This window comes from Camelus dromedarius, chromosome 13 (assembly GCF_036321535.1).
Source record: "Camelus dromedarius isolate mCamDro1 chromosome 13, mCamDro1.pat, whole genome shotgun sequence".
In the NCBI taxonomy this organism is placed as follows: domain Eukaryota; kingdom Metazoa; phylum Chordata; class Mammalia; order Artiodactyla; family Camelidae; genus Camelus; species Camelus dromedarius.
This window is the reverse complement of record NC_087448.1, coordinates 58,178,717-58,198,829: the sequence shown is the minus strand read 5'-3', so window position 1 is coordinate 58,198,829 and position 20,113 is coordinate 58,178,717. Positions and strand designations below refer to the sequence as shown.

Sequence of the window (20,113 nt, the reverse complement as noted above, 5' to 3'; positions counted from 1 at the left end):
ACTAAATCTTAAACTTTAGGTTATAGTCCTAGTTTAAGAATACTCTGATTTAAGGCCATTTAAGAGGCAAAACTAAAAATAATCCCCAAACTTTGCTTTTCCCTATCATTAAAGAAAGGCACTCCAGCAAGCTGAAGTAGGTTGTATCCATTTCCAAGGACGTTTATTAAAAAGATGGTGTAAGTACACACTGTACTTCGAATACCAAAAAAAAAAAAGCTTTTTAAACAGCAAATGCTTTATAACAGTTCAAGTAGGAATGATAAGTGAACAAGTAAGTCAAATACTTAAATTCAAATGTAAAATTAGATTTGGCAGACAACCCTGATTTTATGACTTAAATATCGATCTTAAGGTAAGGAGGCACTTTACCTTTTTGAAACACTTGGTAAAATTGTATGTAATGCCTGGTAATGAGGTTATAAGTGATGCCTTTACTCTAAAATACACTTTGGAAAAAATAAGATCCTGGGTCCTTCTCTGGGAACTTCAGTATGATGCGATTAACTTCACCTTTTTAACACATTAACCACAGGGATGACAGTATGTAAAGCAACCTTGGTATAACAATTGCGCAGCAAAGAAAAATCATTATTATGCTGCACAGTCCGGATGAGGGGTGAGGAAGGAGTTTAGCTCAACTAGAGAAACTTCATATTGATCCCTCCACCTGTGACAGTGAGAAACTGTCAGCTTATGGAAGCCGCAGGGCGAATGGACTCCCGGTAAGCCTCCCCAGAGCCCATCCTCCTCAAGGAAGAGAGCAAGCGCGCAAATTCCAAGGGGGTCCAACCCCAAGACCTTGGGGCAGGGATGGGCCTGCCCCGACCTGAGGGTCTTTCTCTAAGAGGCAAAAAGAGCCAAAGGCACCTGATCTACAGTCCTCCATCGAGGCAGGAGGTCCCTGCCGGTTTTCTTGATTTGAACCTCCAATCCAACTCCCCCAAAACACTAGTCACAAAGCCCCCGGCCTTGCTCCTCGGATCTGTTGGTATCTCCGCGCTCGATAACACTGAAGTGGCAAAGCAAGAAAATACACACGTCCCCAACCCTGGCCATCCAGCGGAGCCTCTCCGTGCCTAATTAAAGGCCTCGAACCTCGGGCGAGGCCAAGTTTGGGGCACTTCCTTGCGCCAAGAAGTACAGCCCTCAGCTCGGCAGCCGGGCCCGGAGGCGCGCGAGGCCAGGACGCGCTGGCCCTTTAAAGGCGCCGGCTTCCTGCGCCCGCGGCCCCTCCCTCGCGGTCGCCAGCTCCCGCCCCTGCCGAGGGTCACACTTGAACTTTAGGTTGCCGGCGCGATCGGGCGCCGGCGCTCCGCAGGCGGTGGCCGCCTCTTCGCACGTGTCTGATGCTCTACCCGGGGCTCCGCGCTCCCGGACCCTTGCACTCGAGGCCACTACGGATAAACTCAAAACAAAACAAAATGCACACCGGTTTCCAAAAACTGCGCGGCCAGCCCCCACGGGCCGGGCGGTCGGCTCGTGCCCCACCTGTCCCCTCCACCTGCAGCCCCGTCCCCGGGCTGCGGGGCTCCGAGGCCCCTCGCCGCCGCGCCCTCCTCCACCCGGCGCGGCAGAAACGGCTCGGCGGGGCAGCCCGGGGCTGGGGGGACGCGCGCCGCGGGGGCGGAGGGGAGCCGCCCTCACCCCCGAGGTCCTGGAGGAAAAGCAGCAACAACAAGACTCCGCGCGGGCCGTGGGGGAGCAGCTCCCTAAGAACCTCTCTCCTTCACTGAGGAACTTTTCTGCCCGTTTCGACGTCCACTTCTTAAACTACTTTTTTTTTTTTTTTTTTTTGACTCCTTCAGGTCCCAAACGAGCCCCTTCCCTGTCCCGCTCCAACTCTCACTGGAGCGCGCGCACACTTATTCCCTTCCCCCGACCGGTCCCGGGCAAGCCCACCGCCTACCTCAACCACTTCTCGCCCGCTCCCTGCACGCGCTGCCCGCGTACCCTACGGTTTCAGGCCAAGCAAACTTGCAACGCCGCCTCCTCATCTGCCCCACCGCGATCTCAAGGCTGAGGCAGAACTCCCCGAGCCCCCCGCCCGTTCCGGCCACGCGCCCCGAGGCCACTCACCTTCCAGCCCGCCGAGCTGTTGCTGTCGCCCTTATCCTTGAAGTAGGGCACACTCTTGACCATCCACTCGTAGATCTGCGACAGCGTGAGCCGCTTCTCTGCCGAGCTCTCGATGGCCTTGGTGATGAGGTCGGCGTAGGACAGGTTGCCCCACGCGTTGCGGCGGGATGAGCTGCTCTTGCGCGGCTGCCCTGCGAGCGGCCCGGCGGCGGGGGGCACGGGCGGGTGCTGCGACAGCGGCCCGGGCGGCGGGGGCTGCGGCGGCGCCGGGTGCAGGCAGCCCGCCTCCGGGCCCTGGAAGTCCCCGCACAGCCCCCCGGTGGCAGCAGCGGCGGCCGCTGCCGCCGCCGCCACCACCGCGGCCGCCGCCACGGAACCGGGTGCCTGCTGGAAGTCTCCGCTCTCCTCCAGCAGGCTCAGGTTGTTCATGAAGTCGGCGTTGACAGCGGCCGCCGAGGCCGAGGGCAGGCCCGCGGCGGCGTCGGGGTTCGCGGCCGCGCCGCCCGACGGCGCCGGGCTGGAAGTGGCCGAGTTGGACTGGCTAAACTCCGGCCTGGGCAGCGGCCAGGTGCACGAGCGCGGCCGGGGCAGCGGCTCGAAGTCCGGGTCAATCTCCACCACCTGAGGCGCTTCGGCCATGGTGACCCCCGCCCCTCCCCCAGCCGCGGGAGAGCCAAGTGCGAGAGCGTAACACAGGAGGCCCAGGGGAGAGGGCGCCAAGAGAGGGTCCGAGATTTGGGGGGTGGGGGGGGCGAGGTCCTTGCTGCAAGCGGACGGAAACCGGGAGGAAGGCGCGGCGGCAGAGTGGAAGCGCGAGCCCAGAACTTAACTTCGCGGGTCCATCAACATCTAGACTCCTCCGGGTCCTCTGCACTGACGGGACGGCAGGCCGGAGTCGCCGGGCCCGGGCAGCGGCGCGCTCCCGCTGACACGGCCCGCGCACCGAAGGACTGACGGACGCCGCGGGCCGCTTGCTCTCTCCGGCGGCGCTACCGCGACGCTGCTGCCTGTTGAATGTGGCGGCGGCGGCGGCGGCTGCAGCAACTACGCGACCGCTCGACTTACGGGATCTGCCGCCGCCCCCCGCCCGCGGCGGCGCGCGCGCCGACCCACCCCTGACTGACAGCGCTCGCAGCCAATGATTGAGCGACGCCGCCGCCCAGGCAGCCAGTGGACGCCGCCTGGGCGGGGGCAGGTTTTCCACGGGGAGGCGGCAGTGGGTTGGTAGGGGGTACTGGGGTGTTTTTCTCTCTCACACACACCACTCTCCCTCTCTTTTTTTTTTTTTTTTGGCTCTCTGTTATTATTTTCTGGTAATTCTCGAGTGTTTCTGTGAGTCTTTCGCCCTCTCAATGTTTTGATTGCTAGGAGGCAAACCAGCGTGGAGGCGGCGGCGACACTTTGTTTACTACTGAGGAGCAGAGCCGAGTAGTCGGGAAGCCCGAGTGGAACGAGTCGCCCGCTTGGCTTCGACCTCCGCTCGCGGCCCCAAGCCGGGTGGGGCGGGGGAGGGGGCCGGGGACGCTCGGCGCTACGGGGGCGCTGAGTGGGCGGGCTGAGGTGGCCTTGCGGAATTCTGCTCAATCGCCCCCTCTCGACTCCACCCACGATTTCTTTACAGGGAGACGTAGGGAAGTCGATTGGTTTTGTTTTTGTTTTATTTTTTGCTTCTCTCTGCGGTATGTCGAACCCTCCGGCCCCCGCGCGGGCTACACACGCCCCCGGGGCCGGGACTCTGACGGTGAAGTCCACGCGGAGGGCGTCCTCGCCGCCGCTTCCGCGCCCAGAACCCACCTGTCCGGGCTGAGACTCTGCGGTTGGGTCCAGCCGGGGGCCAGCTGGGTGGCCCCGCAGCCACCAGCCGGGCTCGGTCCATTTTTGACCTAAAAGACTAGATACGAGGCGAAGGGGCTCGGCGCGAAGCGGGCCGGAGGTCGTCCTATTTCACACGCACCCTCAAGCCCAAAGGCATCCTAGATCTCGTGCCCTCTGTGGGAACCTCTTCCCCTGGGCGGGAACCCCAGACTCTGTCCACTGAGTCAGTCCAGGGGCGACGGGGGAGGGGTTAGAGAAGAGCATCTAGTGAGAGCATTGTCACTATTATTTACCCTAATTAAGTTTAACTGTTCGCTTGTCATTTCTTTGCTATTTGGAATGGAAGTGCTGAGGTGCTGAGAAGTAAAAACGTTAAGAGGAAATAGGACCAAAGCCTTGGGGCGCAGCCCTGCCCCACTCCCAGGTGTTCCTTTAGGCTTCCCCGTTCGTCAGTCAACCCCCTCCCCCCACATCCACCCCACCTTTTGCCATCTGGGCTCCAGGTCCTGGACGTCCTGTCGAGATCAGTGGGGCCAAAGGTGGGAAGACAATGGCCCTTGTGTCTCAAGGAGCAGAAGAAAGAGTTGTCAACTTTTGTTTTGCTTTTGCTTTTTTCAGGAGGAATATGGAAGTTATTTCCTTTCAGAGGGATGGGATCACTTAAGATGGAAGATTGACGGTAGGGTTTTAAATTTCTTGTCCAAAATGACAGCTCCCAATTCCCCCAAACCCCTTTTTCTGACAGGCAATTCTTCCATTGAAAAAGTGGCATCTAAAAGGCCTCTTTTACAAAAGTTTGATAAGACTTAGAGAAAGATTTATTTCTTCCTTTACGTTCTCACTTGTCCAGTCTCCTGTTTCTTAATCATCCACAGATCACAATAGCTTCCTACCGATATTGGGGGTGGTTGGGGTGGAGGTCGTGAGCCTGATGGATTGAGGGGTTGGTTCCCAACCTCCTTATCTTGTCTCTGCGTTTATGATCAAATTTGGACAATTCGGGCCTCCTCTGCCAGCCACTAGGGGCCCTCAGTAACCCAGATGATGGGCTGAAAGGAAGGCTAGTAATGTAGAACTGTTGCTACCCTCAACCTTTCCGCCTGCATTCTGCAGAGGCAGCCCCCATTCAGAAGGCCGCACCCTACACATAGGCGGTGCCCTGGTGGATCATTCTTGGCAAAGGAAGCCAGCTGCAAATTTGGCCTTGCCTTCATTTCAATTCCGGTTTCTCAGGGCCTCAGTTGGAGGAAAGTATACTTGGTTAAGGGAGTTTTCTTACAGACTGTCCCCAGATCCTTGAAATCTTCTGAGCTGTCCTGCCTAATTTTTCTTTATATGTCATATTTGCTTTTCTTTGGTCTTTTTAAAAAATTTGACAGAGTACCTATTGCACCAATGTACCTGATACATGGTTCCAAAAAATTAAAAATAACACATTTAAAGTTCTTAGAACTGCCTACCATACCACTGTATGTATCAGCTTACTGAACCCAGGGTGCTGATGGACATTTGGCTTGTTTCCACTCTAGCTATCACAACCTATTCTGTAATGAATAACATTATAGAACTCATTTTGCATATATGCAAGTATCTCTATAGGAGGAATTTCCAGAAAAGAGATCACTGGGTCAGCAGTTAAATATATTTGCATTTTGAGACGATGCCAAATTGCCCTCCATAAGAGTTGTATCAAGCCAAACTCTTTTCAGCTAGACCTTTAGAACGTTAAAGTTGAAGGCAAACTTGGAGATCACCCTGGTGGTCCCTTTAACTTATACATAGGAAAATTGAGGCACAGAGAAGCTAACTGATTTGCCCAAGTTCACACAAATAACAGTGGAGCTTCAGTTTTTTCATTAATAATCTTCTCAATTCACAGAAAAGAATAAATGCCCTGTAATCCCAATGTATCAATAACTGCAGTAAGACTTTGTGGTGTATTCCTCTCCAGTCAATCACACAGATTTTAATAATTTTACTTAGATAAACTCCATTGAGCTGAAAGTTTTGATTTCAAAGATTTTTTAAAAGCAGACACACAAGGTTAAGAGTGATAGATAATAAGAAATGATTACAAAAGAAGTGGTTTTAGTTTTTTAGTCAAAAAAAGTAAACGTTTCCTCTCTGAAGAATGGCAAAGGATTTAGGTTAGCACTAGTTCTGCATAAGAGAAAAAGATTTATTTCTTTTCTCCTTCAGTATTTTTTTGTGGTACCTGTTTGCTTTGAAGGCTTTTTCTAATGAGTCTCACTTATTAATAAGTAAGTGAGAATCATCATCATTGGTGCATGTGACAAAACTGGGAAGAAAAATGCTTCATGTGAGATAAAGACAATTAAAATGAAAAAGGAAATTTATCCTCACAAAGCCCATCTCACGAACCAACGTGGTATACTTTCCTCTGCCTCTTTTCAGGGTAATTATTACATCATCCTTGACAGGAAGACTGAGGGATGGTTCTCTTTGATCAATTCCCAAGCAGAAATTTCTGTATTTACCCCTCACCACCAACACACCAATCTCTGGTTTAAATTCTTGCTTGTCAAAGTAGGTAATGTAAGTCCAATGTAATGAGTAAAACACCTGGGTGCTTATTTTAACACTTAGCTTCCCACTCCACCTTTCCATTCCCCAACAACTGCCCATGTCCAGTATTTTGTCTGAATCATTAGGAGGTAGTGCTATCAACTTAAAACAACCCTTCTTCAGTTTGCCCATAGAATGTAATCATCTGAAACAACACAGCTTCGGCTTCTTAAACCAATGTCTTGAAACCTGGCCTACTAGGTAGAAGCTATAGCAATATCACAAGTAGTCATTCATTTTTCTTGAGGGGTAACTTTGGATTTTGTCATTCATTCAGCAAATACTTGTAGAGTACCTACTGTGTACATGGCAGGTGCCATGCATCTCACAGTACAAATTCCTTGAGGTCATATATGGGTTATTTTATTTTCCTTTATATGCTATTTGATGTCAGAGGTAAGACTATATCACTCTTTAAATAATCAGCAATGCGTATTGACAATATTTATTTGAAAGAATAACACAAAAAAAATATTTGCTGGATACAAGAAATGCTAAGGCAGGAGAGAATGGAAGTATTATCATAGTCACCATTTTGAAGAAAAATAGTAAGGTGAGGTAGAAAAAGCTGCATAAATGCATATGTGTAGGCATTGGGAATGTGAGCTCCAGCCACCAGGCCTTGGGGTTGGAATGATTTTGCTCCAAATGGACAAAAGACACAGGCTACTACTTATTTGTCTATCACAAATAAAGATGACACTAACTCATCTGTAACTGAAGAGAAGTACTGGGCAAATCATAAACCAGATGTCCAATATTTTCAGTTCTGTTGTGAGGATCCAACATTCGTCAGCTTCGATAAACTCTATTCCTTTGCTTTAAGTGTTAGTGAGAGACTACTTGTGGGTCCCTACGACAATACTAAAAATATAATTGGAGATAATCTAAATGACCAATAATAGAGAATGGTTAAATAAAGAATGGCGTATCTGGTAGACACTTACGTAGTCTCTTAAAATTAAGTGGACCAGTCCTTCATAATAGCATTGCAACAATGCTAGGGATACAGTATTTAAAATGTTGGAGGTACCACTATCAGCTAAAAATGTTAGTGGTTCTATCTGGGTGATAGATTTATAGGTGATCGTTACTGGTCTCACCCAAAACTCTCCTTTTACAGGTAAGAAAACAGACTGTGAAGCTAAGTGATTTGTCTGAGGCTGTACAGTTAGTGAAGCATGGGGCCGAGGATTCAGACCTTCGAGCATGCAGGCCACAAAACTCTGTATTACATTGCTTTTCACATTACCTTTTTAACTGGAGGTTTCCAGACTGTTGAATGAAATTCAGCCTATTTTAAACACTCGGTCTTTAACTATCTTTGAAATGATAAAATTACTCTCCCAAACTCCAAACTGCATACACATTACAATTAAATTTTTTTCTAATATTAAGGACTGAGAGTTACCGTAAAATTAATGGATGGTACGTGAAATCCCAAATTCTTTGAATGTCACAAATCTGAATTTTGTATTCACGCTTGAAACACAATGTGTTTTTACTATTTTATTTCTGTTTCATGTCATATTAAAGCTCTTAACATGTTTCCCAAAAAGGGGGGGACATATGTATTAAATAAGAAAAAGCTGCCATGTAGAACACAGATGGTAGTACATTTTTGGCAGAAAGGAAGTTTAACAAGGCATTTTACTTATTTACTTGGAAAACTAATATGTATGAATGTTCAAGTTAAGCAGTAAGAATTAATTGCTGTTTTACAATAATCAGGTTTTTGTTGTTGTTGTTGTTTTCAAATCAAATTGCCCTATTTCCATAACATCATAGTAGGGAAAGGGAGTCAAATGTGATTGTAAACACCTAAGAAGAGAGTCCACAACAGTAATAAAAGGATGAAAGAAGAAGAAATGGTTAGCATTTTATAGTAACTAACCTTGTTTCTTGTTATTTGTCGATAAAAATCAATAACAAGAGGTAATGACTGTGTTGTTAGAGTACATGTGTTTTTACTATGATACGTATAGTCACTGACTGTGTCAGTTATGGTGTGAAAACAGGAGGTAAGAGTTTATCAAAGCTCAAATTTGGCTAACTCACAGGGCCCACCCGTATGCAAAGTCTACTATGCTAGAAACTAAACATAGATTAATAGTATTTCTCTGAGATATCAGGTTTTTATTTTGTGGTAAATACAGCCTTTAAAACGCACTGAAATATTCTATATTCTAAGGTCTAACATTTAAAAATGGAATTTCCAATTAGCTGATCACTGATGTCATGCTGGAGGGAACACTGATTTGTCTCATACGATGCCATATGTACTTTAAATAATTTTGTGTTTGAACAACAAACTGAAAACAGAATATTTGACGGCTATATTGCATGACTGTGCTCTAGAAGATTCCAACCTGGAAAAACTCTTTCCATAATCCAAGACCAGGCTTGGTGAGATCATGTCCTGTTTTTCAGATTTATGCATCATCTAAAACAAGATGATACATAAATTGATAAATATAAATATATAGCTCTTATTTGGAAATGTTTTCCCTTCTAAACCATAAATCATTTTTTACCCAGAATCAGAATATACATGTGAAAGTTTTCTTTATTCCCTAATGTTCATAAAAACTATTATCAACAGTAATTATGGACTAAGCACTATATAGCTATTATCTGAATCAGTCCTCAAAACCAACCAATAATGTAGGAGTTATTATGATTCATATTTTACAGAAATTGAAACTGAGGTACGGAGAGCCTTGAAACTTACCTAAGGTATAACTTTAGAAGCTTATCTAATTATAATCAGACTTGAACCTACTATTATCAAAATCCAGAGCTCATGTCCTGTTTAACACACCACTTTCTGCCTCCATAAAATATTGGGATTTTTTTCTAGATGCCTAAAAATTAACCAGAGGTTAATTTGATGATTCCGTTTTTTTATCCAGAAAATTGACATTTGAACATTTTGCGGGATGGAGGGATTTTTGTCAGCAATCAGCTCTGCCTGAAACCAGTTTAGTTTATGTTAATGAAGAAGCCTAGAGATAGATAAATAACAATAATAATGCTGATGTTTGCATTTGTATAACACAAATGATGTGGGGGATTTCAAGCCATTAGCACTTGCTTATTTGAGCAGACAGCCTCAGACAGTATACAGTAAGAACAACCTGCCCTTCCAGAATGGTTGGCTTATCTGGAACTCTTTCCAAAGCTATCCTTATCCTGAATAAAGACACGTCAAACCAAGTTCAAAAGCCATACTGAGCTCTATCCCCACCAAAGACAGTGGTTACCACTGGATGTTTATCTAAAAGCCTTTCCTCATATGAGTTTCAGAAATTTGGATTTAACTCAGAACAAGTGAACATATATTTTACAATTCGAATGGGGGGACCTTCTTCCAAGACTACGTACTCCAGCTCTTTTGCTGAACCTGCTGGGGACCAATCAAAGCCATAAGGTTGACTTTCATGAGACAATAAACAAAATTCTGAGCAAAACAAACGAAACCGTTTTGTTTCTGTTTTGAAGTTGACCTTAAAGTGAATTGGAAAGTGCCTTCTCTACCACCAAGTGAGCGTAAAATATCAGAAACATTTGTAAAGCACCTTTAGAAAAATTTACTTTGGGAATGGGGTGCGATCCTATCTTAATGCCCCCAGTTTTCATGAAAAGAGTGAATAAAACCCCCTTCAGCTGAGAGTTTAGGCTGTGTTCTGTTGTCTTCAGCCTCCTATCACAGAGAAGTATAGGCAGCCCACATACCACAGGCTGGTAGTAGTCAGAAGAGCTTATCTGTGGCTACCTTCTTTTGAGCCAATTTAAATTGCCAGTAAACCACAAAAGGAAAATCATCCCTCAGTGCTTTCCCACCTCCAGAAGATGTCCTAGTTTGAGTTAGCCAACGCATGCAGTTGTTGTGAGAGTCAGCACATGTTGAAGATTAATGCAATGTTTGTATGATAACCAAAATCAGTTAATCATCCAATTATATTTTCCATATATAATTAATAGCCATATATTTGATATGATGTTTTACTTTTCATGGACACAGACTGATGAGGCCTGGGGAAGAAAGATGGAGAATGGGGCAGAATGCCTCTACCTGGATATGAAAGCAAACCACGTATGTCCCTCGTTCATCTCCAGCCAAGGCTTGTGTGAGTAGAAAGCTGTGGAAACACAGTGGCTTTCTTATAGATCACGGTAGCTGTTTTATCAAGTGTGCCGTGATGTTGGCCCTATGTGCAAAATATGATGAAATGAAATCACCAATGGATCTTCCAAGAAAAGCAGAAATCAACAAAGCACGATCAACTAAAGCTCTTTTATTCCCTAAGTACTGTTCAATTTATCCTGCATTTTGAATTTTTATCTTGGTATTACTTGCCACCTACATAGCTCAAAGTGGTATTGTGGGGATTAGAATAATGTCTCAAAGTGCTTTGAAACAGGGATGAAATGTTTGTTCTCTGACATTGGTACAACCTCGTAGGTAGGTTTTTGTTACTATACAAATGATTTCAACTTAGGTAAAAACATGATTTCTAAATCACCGATATTTGTTCTAAATCCTACTATGGCTCCTTATTCTCATGCTATGTGCATTGGTTGCCGCAATCCGACTGATTCTTTGTGAATTCAGAGATAGGATTTATACTATCCATGGTATGTCATAGCAGGAATTTAGAAACAGTCTCAAATCTCAGTGATTTTAACTATCTATCCATGCCCTACAGCTGGGTTTTAAAAGGAAAACTACGTGGAAATGACTTGGGAACTCTAAACCTTTGATGCACCTTTTAATATGGTCTGATATACCAAAACTTTGCTATAAAGGCTTTAAAAATCCTGTTACATTATTCTTGATAGTCTCAGTAGGCAATTAAAAAGCAGTTAAAAATAAAGTTAGCTGACTCATTTGGGGAGTTTAGCTGATGATAGTACTGGCAGCTTCATTTAACAGATAATGTTATCATAGAAAGCAGCACAACTTTAACAATAGAGCAAATTTCTCTAAAACAATTGTGAAACAGAATTGATACAATGTGTTCTTCAGTTTTCTGTGGTTCTTTTGTGGGGTAAAATTCTTTAAAAACTAAACCCACTTAAACACCCCAACATGTTTTGTAAGAGATGTTGCCTCTAAGAAACCTAAAAACTGGAGACAAGTGACTTTCTCATGAAGGGAAAACAGAATTAGTCCTACAACATTAGCTCTCTCAAAAAGAAACAAAACAAAACAAAACAAAAACATGCAGAACAATAACAACAGTTAAGTATCTAGTTAAAAGAATTGGAATATAATGGCTTCTGAGTCCTGGATCTTTTTTCTAGGTCTGATTTTTTTTTTAACTATTTAAATACTTATTTAGGAAGAAGGCAGTAGCTTAATTTTAATGTTCACTTTTTAAAAGAATTAATATCTGTTCATGTAAAATTATTTCTAACAAGAAACACCACCTGTATTATCAGGTTCTGCAGTTATTCCTGGATTAGTTATTCTTGGCAATTATACTGTAAAACCACATATCAACCTGTGTGTGTGTATGTGCACACGCCTACGGGCACACACACTCACGTTCCTATGTGTACACACCAGGATTCTATTAAAAGATCGTAAATGCCACCTATTTTCACAGCCCAATTAAAACATACAACAAATTTAGTCACTAATAAACAAAAATTGATGAGAACCATGGAAACCTCTTAAATTAGAAATCATGAGGACTTGAAATTAAGAAACAAAAGCAGTTGCTCAGTCAAGGTAAGAATTTGTAATGTAAATGGTACCCCAAAACATTTAAAGGTGTGAAGGTTTTTTGTTGGCAAGGACCTTCTTAGCTACCTTTGCTGATACATTTTTAAACTGGTCATAATGGAAAAATTATTTTTACATAGGTCATGATAAAGAAATTACTAAGGTGGTTAGAATGGATCTCTTCTTGTTTCCCAAAGAGACTGCAAGGCCTTTCTTGAGTTGGACCCAGGTGGGGATCATCGGTGTTCCTGGAATAGGTCTCCTCAGTCCACACTCACTTCCCTTTACTGCCCCTGCACCACTATCCCTCTCCTCTTAGGCAATTATACCGTATATAGAGAGAAGCTAGAGGAAATTTTCAAATCGCGGTCTCCTTCTCAGTTTAAAACCCTGTGTGTACTGTGGTACCCACATGTACTCATAATCATGGCATGGCTCTCCTCTAGTATCCACCAGTCATCACACTGCTCCCAAGCTCTCAACTTCTCCCTTTAAATGATACCCGCTGCATTCTTTGAAGTTAGCGTATCTACATTTTTTTTTTTTTTGGACTGAGGAACCTGACTATTATGGGCTGTGTTGTGTCCCCCTCCCTTGCCAAATTCACATATGGAAGCCCCCAGAACCTCAGAATGTGAGTGCATTTGGAGAAAGGGCCTTTAAAGTGGTGATTAGGTTAAAATAAAACCATTCAGATGGGCCCTAATCCCATCTGACTGGTGTTTGTATAGAAGGGGGAAAATTGAACACACAGAGAAGCACTTAGGGACGTGTGAGCGCACACACAGGAAAGCTGGTGCGAGGACACAGCCGGAAGGAGGCCGTCTGCCAGCCAACAAGAGAGGCTTCAGAAGAAACCAGTCCTGCTGACACCTTAATCTTGGACTCCAGAACTGTGAGAAAATTAATTTCTGTTAAGCCACCCGGTCTGTGGTATTTTGTCAAGACAGCCCTAGTAAACGAATCCACTGACTAAAGGATCAGTTATGTTTTTCCAAAGGTAGGGTAGATTTTTAACATTCCACTGAGAGACTAAAGGGCCCTAACCCAAAAATGCAGTTAGGCAAATAAAGCACTACCCTGAGGGCGAAGTCTCAACTAAATCCATTCTGCTAATGCATTGTTTATAAACAAGTGGCGTGGTCAGCATTAGAGGAAAACATACATCTAGCACTTACTATGTGCCAGGTGTAGTTCCAAGCACTGGTACCATAAAAGCTCATTTCATCTTCACAAAACTCCTTGACAGAAGAGGGGATGGGAGCCCAGGGAGGTTGAGTCACCAGCAGTCTGGTCCAGAGTCTTTGCTCTTAACTGGTAACCCGCCTGGCTTCTTTAGTTAGTAGATCTAACCCTTATTACCCCTCTGTTACCAACCCAACACACAGCAGAGCAAAGATGAGAAGATGGCTAGAGTGGAAGTTTAAAGGACCTAAATTCAAATTCATCTCTGCTCCTTATTCCTCCAGGCAGTTTCCTTATCTGAATAATAGGAATGATAATACTTACTGCTAGGGGGTAGTGGGGGTGGTCAGCTGAGACAATTATATAAAAGCCTTGCAGCTGGGATTAGCCCCAGGCATTGCAGATGTGTTTACAGGGTTGGAGAATCCTTTTAAAGATGCTCAGAGGGGCTCTGTGCTGGGTGGAACTCCACTGTCCACCTCGGCCTTAGCTTCTTCAAAGGCTTACATCCCCTTTCTGTTGGTCTTGCATCTGTAGTGCATGAATGCTCAGCCACACCCACCCATACTGGCCCATCGCCCCCTGCCCCCAGTAAAATATCCTGTGGACCAGTAAAAATGGAAGGGAAAAGAGGTCCTCGTTCACCATCCCTAGCAGTTGGAGCTCTGCTCTTCTGCTTTCCCTAGGCTTCTGGAGAGCCTTAGAAACACCACATTCACGAAAAGCAGTCTTTGGATGAGACGTATTTGTGAGAGGGGCTCACTGAAAGAAAGGGAAGGCATGCCAGCTAATTGACTAAGGCAAGGGTAGACCAGATCCTATGGCAGACCCCTCAGGCGCCCACATGAAGTTCCTCCCTCCCATACCCACCTAAAGTGCAGTCAAGCTACCATCTGCACCCGCTCCAGGCCCATGCTGCTGAAGGCAACCTAATGCCAGATCAGCCTTCCCTGGAGCCAGCCTCAGGTGTCACTGTTGGATCCGGTCCACCCAGATTGTAAACACTGGCCCTCCAGATAACCTCTGAAGCTCCCTCGCAGGCCTCTGGCAGCTTGGGCCTTTTGGAATGACAGCTGAAAATGTGGGTTGTCAGTCAGTCACCCCCATCTCTCAGACTTGATCTCAGCCACGTTGTACATGCCTCTGCCATCCACCTGTTTGGGCTGATGACAGCATTTCATTAATGCCCTTCCTCGTCTTAATATTAGCACAGGCCTCTCAATGGGGAGAGAAGCACTCTTTGGAGAACCTGCTTTTGAAATCAACACTCCCCACACACACTTGCATTCCTTTCAGCTCACATTACTGCAGCTGCTCCCATGTCTGGATCTAAACCCTCATCTCTTGTCCAGCACAAGCCTACCCCACTGGAGACTAGCTGGGCTGGGCTCTGTATTTGATAACAATCTTAACATATTCAGAGCCATAGGAATTGTTTTTCCCTGTGCCGGTGGTTTCTTTCCATACTACTAAAATTTGCGAAACAAATGACAGGAATGCCACAGACCAGGCTAAATTCAGTGCACATTCTCCAGCTGTGCAGCGTGGCCAAAGGGACATGCACAGGCTTGTTTTCCCTCTCATTCTCATGGAAATAAACAATCCAAGAAACAGAGCACTCACTTTTTTAGGACCAGATGTTCATTCACCTCAGGGCATTGGTTGTCCCAGCCAGGAAAGAGCAGAGCACCCAGTAGTCCAACCTGACCAGGTCAGTATGGCACCCGCACCCAGAAATGTCATCTTCCTCACTGTGTGTTCTTGCCACACCTCAAGTGGATGGCTGAAGGGTCCAAGCCCAAACTACCATCCACCTGAAAGCTGTTACAATCTAGGATTTTAAATGTGACATATTCTAGACCATCACAGGGTATACTAGACCACGTGCAAATGAGTTTTGCCATTTGTTTCCATTTGAGGGCTCGCCGTACATAATTGTCCACAGTTATGGGGTGTCAGAGAGCTAGCATGAAGTTTTGTGTCCATGAGAAATGCAATGATTCCAAACATGTTAAACATAGCTGTCACATTAGTTTTTACACAGAAAATGATTCTCTGCAAACTTAGTCAAGGTAATTTGTTAGCTTTGATCTTCTTATTGAACTGTGTTTCTCTCCCTTGCCATTGTCCTCCTTCATTTTCCCATTAACCTGAAGGGGCAAAAGAAAAGTTGCCAAAAGATCCATTTTTACACTGATTATTTTTTAATAACATTTAAAAGCAATGTTTTAGTGCCCCCTACTGGTATATGACATTTGTAGTCCATTTGCAAAAAAGGTTCACTTTTTAGAGAAAAAATAAACTCATAGAAAAGTAAAAAAAAAAAAAAGTATTTTATAAGCCTTTAAAAATTGCTTAATTTTCACACTGTATTACTTAAAACACTATAAATACTTCATCATTTTTATTATTGTTCGTTATATAGACATTTTAACATGAACCATCTTGACTTCTTTGTATCTTTTACTCTAATATTTAGTTTGAGTGGAGAAAACTCAGTTGCATTTAGGGGAACTTGATCATTTTCACTTAATAAGTAAATATGCTCATTAAGAGAGAAGTTCCCTCAGATCTTCACACCCTTTCTGAAGCAGCTTCTTTATTAGTCTAAAAATAGAACCTTTGTTTCACTTGAGAAAAAGGGAGGAAGTAGGCTTTGGGAATGGATCAATCTTTAAAGGAAATTTATGCCTTGGATTTTCATGAACAAGGGTAATTGTTATGGGGGCCATATGACGAATAGCCATTATGATAAAAACTAAAATTCCTATAAGGAGGACAGACAAAAACACTCCATACCACAAGGGATCAGCAAATGGAAGGATCTCTGAGGGGATGGGCAGTAAGGCAAAGAGGTTGGGGCTAGGGTGGGAGGGTGTAAGAGTTGGAACTGGAGTGATTGTTAATTAAATGTGGAGAAAGATTTTTGTCCCTGATAAAGCAAGCCCTGTTTTAGATAGTAAAATAATCTCGGAATGACAATTTGCACATAGAAACCATTTTTCTTCTCATTGTATCTGGGTAGAATGTGCAGCCAACTAGGGCAAAGGGAGCCCATAAGGTGGCGAGCTCTCTGTCCACCCTTAGCCAGAACTAAGGGGAGAAAATGGAAGCGGGCGTCCAAGCAGCACTCCACAGCCAACTGGAGCCTGCTCTGCACTGAAAGGTCCCCGGGCCCCTGAGGGGAAGATATGCAGTGATTCAGGGTTTCCACTTTAGTCAGTGATGAGGACCTGTTTTTGCAAAGCCAGAGGGAAACGAGAGATAGCTTCATGTCAAAAATGGGCCAAGTGCAACCTTTTACTTATAATCTTGTGCCAGATTCGGAAGATTAGTCCTGACAGTGAAAAATATTCTCAAAGTATTACATCTTCACAAAGAGTAAAGCTTCTCAGGAAATTTAACTTGCCCCCAAAGACTTTCCTCAAGGACTTTCTTAGCTATTTTCAATCCTTCAGACTTGATCTACTCAGGCTTTTTTCCCTTATCCTGCTTTTAATTATGAAATTCATTGGAGGAGCATTTGAGATACATTTGTCTATAACTTTTATGTCTGTCATTTACTTCCACCTCTTGCTTTTAAAATCTGTTAAGTGAGAAGTGAACATTTCATCAAGGCATATACTTAAAATGTCCCAAACCGTGGAATGTCTCAGTGTGTTCTGCCAAAATCTTAATTCTAGGTATTTTAGCTTCAATTTTAATAACTGCCATTATTAGTCATACTGTAGGGGGAAAAAAGCTGCCTTAACTGACAGTTCTTCTAAAACCAAACCTACCTATTATAATTTCACAGGAACTAGACAACTTGAAAAACTGTCTCCAGGGTCTATTTCTCATAAGGTCAGAAGCACATAAATTTGACTCAACTTTACATCTCATCTCAACTAATGCTCTAGGGGAAAGGAAGGGACAGAACAAATTTTTTTTTTATGACCAAGCCTGTTAAAATGCAAATCATTATTATGTGAATTTTTTTAATGGAGGTACTAGGGATTGAACCCAGGACCTCATGCATGCTAGGCCTGCATGCTACCACTGAGCTATACCTACCCCACTCCAAAATCATTATTATGAAAGAGCTCATATTCTTCTGCATTCCATAGTTTGACTAAAATACCTCGCTCAAAGAATGAAAATAGACTGTCACCTACAAGCACATTCTGGCTTATGCAGTCTTGAATGGGAATGTGGGCCTCCTTATTTTGAAATCACAGCCCGTACAGGTAGGTAAAATTGGAAACCCTGATAAAAAAAGCAGTTGTCTGATTCTCTTTATGCTGGGTGTATACTACCAACTTAGAGAAAACGTAGTTGTTCAACAAGAAACTCGCGGATGCTCGCTTACACAATGTTTATGAATAAGGACTAACATTTAGTTCCTGCTCATTATGTGAAGGCGCTATTCTAAGCACTTTATTATACAACATATCACAACAACTCTATGGGGTAGAAACCAAGTTTTACGATTGCTGTCAAATGGGGAAACTGAGGCACAGAGGCAGTAAATAGTTAATGCACAGTGGCACAGCTCATCATGGAACCAGGCTTCCCGTGTTGGTGATCTGAGTGTAGTGTGCTGCATGGACCCTGAGCCACAGGGTCCCGGGGAACAAGGGGGTGGCCAGGGCCAACTCTGCAGGGAGAGCCTGGGAGGAGCCCTGTTCCCCCAGCAGCCAAGCTGAGCTGTGTCTTTTGGGGATAATAAGCAGTTTCCCAATCAGATAAGGAGGATGTTCCTCTAAACAGTTGAGACAGCAAGGACATGGAAAGGTACGAAAGGGTAAGGTTTGCCACTTAATCAGTGCAGGGCTATGGGAGGCATTTTAGGGGGTGAGAAGAGGCATTTTGAAAAGAAGATGATCATTACTAACACTGTGTTTTAAAACAAGAGCACCCTGGAGAAATTGTGTGATCTATTTCTAGCTCTTTTAGTTATGCACCTAGAAGCAAATTCAACGCCATTGTTCTTGGGGTAGACAGGAACCTGATGCTTCAGAAGGAGATGCAAAGTGTTCCACTGTTATCTTCTTCTAAAACTCTGTTCTGTAAGTTATGTTTTCATTAGGGGAGGACCTCCTCCCCACATCTGGATTAAGTCCACACTATGCTAATAGATTATCGAATGATTTTACGAGCATGCTGAGCAGGTATTTGCAAGGATGGTGGACTGAGGGAGAGATCTCGGGATTTGATCCTGTCTCTGCCTATGTGGAACCAGGAAAGGGGACTAGGCAGCCCAGCATTTATGAGACTGAGCTGTCCGTGTCCCTCAAATGGGTGGGGGAATCAAGAAAATTTAGCAGAAATGAGAGAGCTCTTTCAGGACAAGAAAGTAGGTGAATGTTTTCATATATTGGGATAGTTTAAGAACACCTTATTCTATTTTGATCAAACATTTATTGAGTTTCCGTTCTGCCAGCTAGCTTGCTAGCCATTGAAAAGAACTAGGCACATTTTGGGGAACTTTGCGAATTTTGCAAAAAAAAAAGAAAGAAAAAGCAATTGTTAGCTCTATTCTTCATGCCACTGATTCTGTAGTTATGGGTAAGGCCAAGAAGCATCGCACATATTGCTTATAGGAAACTACTACAATAGATGATGAGTGGGAACCCCAAAGAACTTAAGAAGAAAAAAACAAATGATTATGAAAAAGAGGTACCATGACTCATTTTCTGTCTTAAAAAAATGTAGCCTGGACATGTCTATCAGGTAGATGCAGTGCTTTCCAGACCCCTTCTCCTTCTAGATGAAACTGACCTGCCCACAGCCCCCAGATCAGGAAAGCTGCCTGAGCATGACTGGGTAAGGGGGTCAGAGGATCTGATCCAAGGGCCACCCATCCACAGACAGGATCATGAGGTGGCCTGAATGGATGGTTCTGGCCAGTACAGACTATGGTTATTACTAAGCCAGCCAGACTCCTTCCAAGGACTCCTTCTACCTCCTTCCAAGTTTAAGTATATAGGGTTGAGATAAAGTTTGCTCTTTGGTGGAGAGAAGAGGCCAGGGCAGCTGTACCAAGAGCACACAGACCATGGGTACCAGGAAGAGGAGCTGGCTTCTAGAAGGGCCTCTGACCCAAATCAAATCCATGTGGACTTAACACAAATCCTTTTTCTCTTAAGGAGGTTTGAGTGAGTGATTGTTTGCTTCTGAAGTAACTACTACCTAGAAACCATCCCAGGATAATGTGGAAGACAGAATGGCAGAAAGGCAGATTTTTGGCAACTCTGCACTTGATTAAATATTTTATTGCTCTCCTTTCAAGTTATTAGTCCAATTGACTTGCAATTAGATGCTGTCACTTGTCATCTTCCTCGGGCATTTCCTCTTGACTTCGCACTCCAGGATGTCTGACATCATGTTCCTTAAACTTTGCATATAATGGGTCTTCTATAAATGTTCAATCTAGAAAGCACGCTGTGCTTAAACACAAAACTCTGCTCCTCATAAGCTTTTTGACCAACAGGAAATTCAGGTTTAATAAATGTAGTCGAATGCCAGTTTGGAGAATTAAGATGAGTAAATGTTCGTAAACACTTAGCATTGTTTCTGAATGTTAATTTTAGTCCTTTGTGGAGTGCCTGCTGTGTACAGGCTCTATGTTCTGCTCACTCCTTTTATTTTTTAAGTCATGTGCTGTGATTCCTTCCACTGCCAATCCTCCAAAATTTGAGTCATAATCTTCCAGATAACCCTTTTAAAAAGAACTTT

General features: G+C 44.3%; 1 protein-coding gene and 1 long non-coding RNA gene across 7 annotated transcripts in view; one reads left to right on the top strand and one right to left on the bottom strand.

The window, feature by feature from the left end:
• FOXO1 (forkhead box O1) overlaps nucleotides 1–3,145 on the bottom strand; it is an 85,762-nt gene extending 82,617 nt beyond the window's left edge. Inside the window, exon 1 of one of the 2 annotated variants that reach the window (XM_031465932.2) lies at nucleotides 2,080–3,145. In XM_031465932.2, the coding sequence (XP_031321792.2) occupies nucleotides 2,080–2,718 (639 nt within the window). In that variant the 5' untranslated portion in view covers nucleotides 2,719–3,145. The remainder of the gene's footprint in view (nucleotides 1–2,079) is intronic. The other variant, XM_064493190.1, reaches the window with a different exon arrangement.
• A 104-nt stretch (nucleotides 3,146–3,249) lies between these two features.
• LOC105091002 (uncharacterized) overlaps nucleotides 3,250–20,113 on the top strand; it is a 46,303-nt gene continuing 29,439 nt past the window's right edge. Inside the window, exons 1-3 of one of the 5 annotated variants that reach the window (XR_004141145.2) lie at nucleotides 3,250–3,299; nucleotides 4,513–4,573; nucleotides 10,505–10,610. This is a non-coding gene — a long non-coding RNA (uncharacterized LOC105091002). The other 4 variants (XR_837328.3, XR_004141144.2, XR_010383631.1 and 1 more) reach the window with 4 other exon arrangements.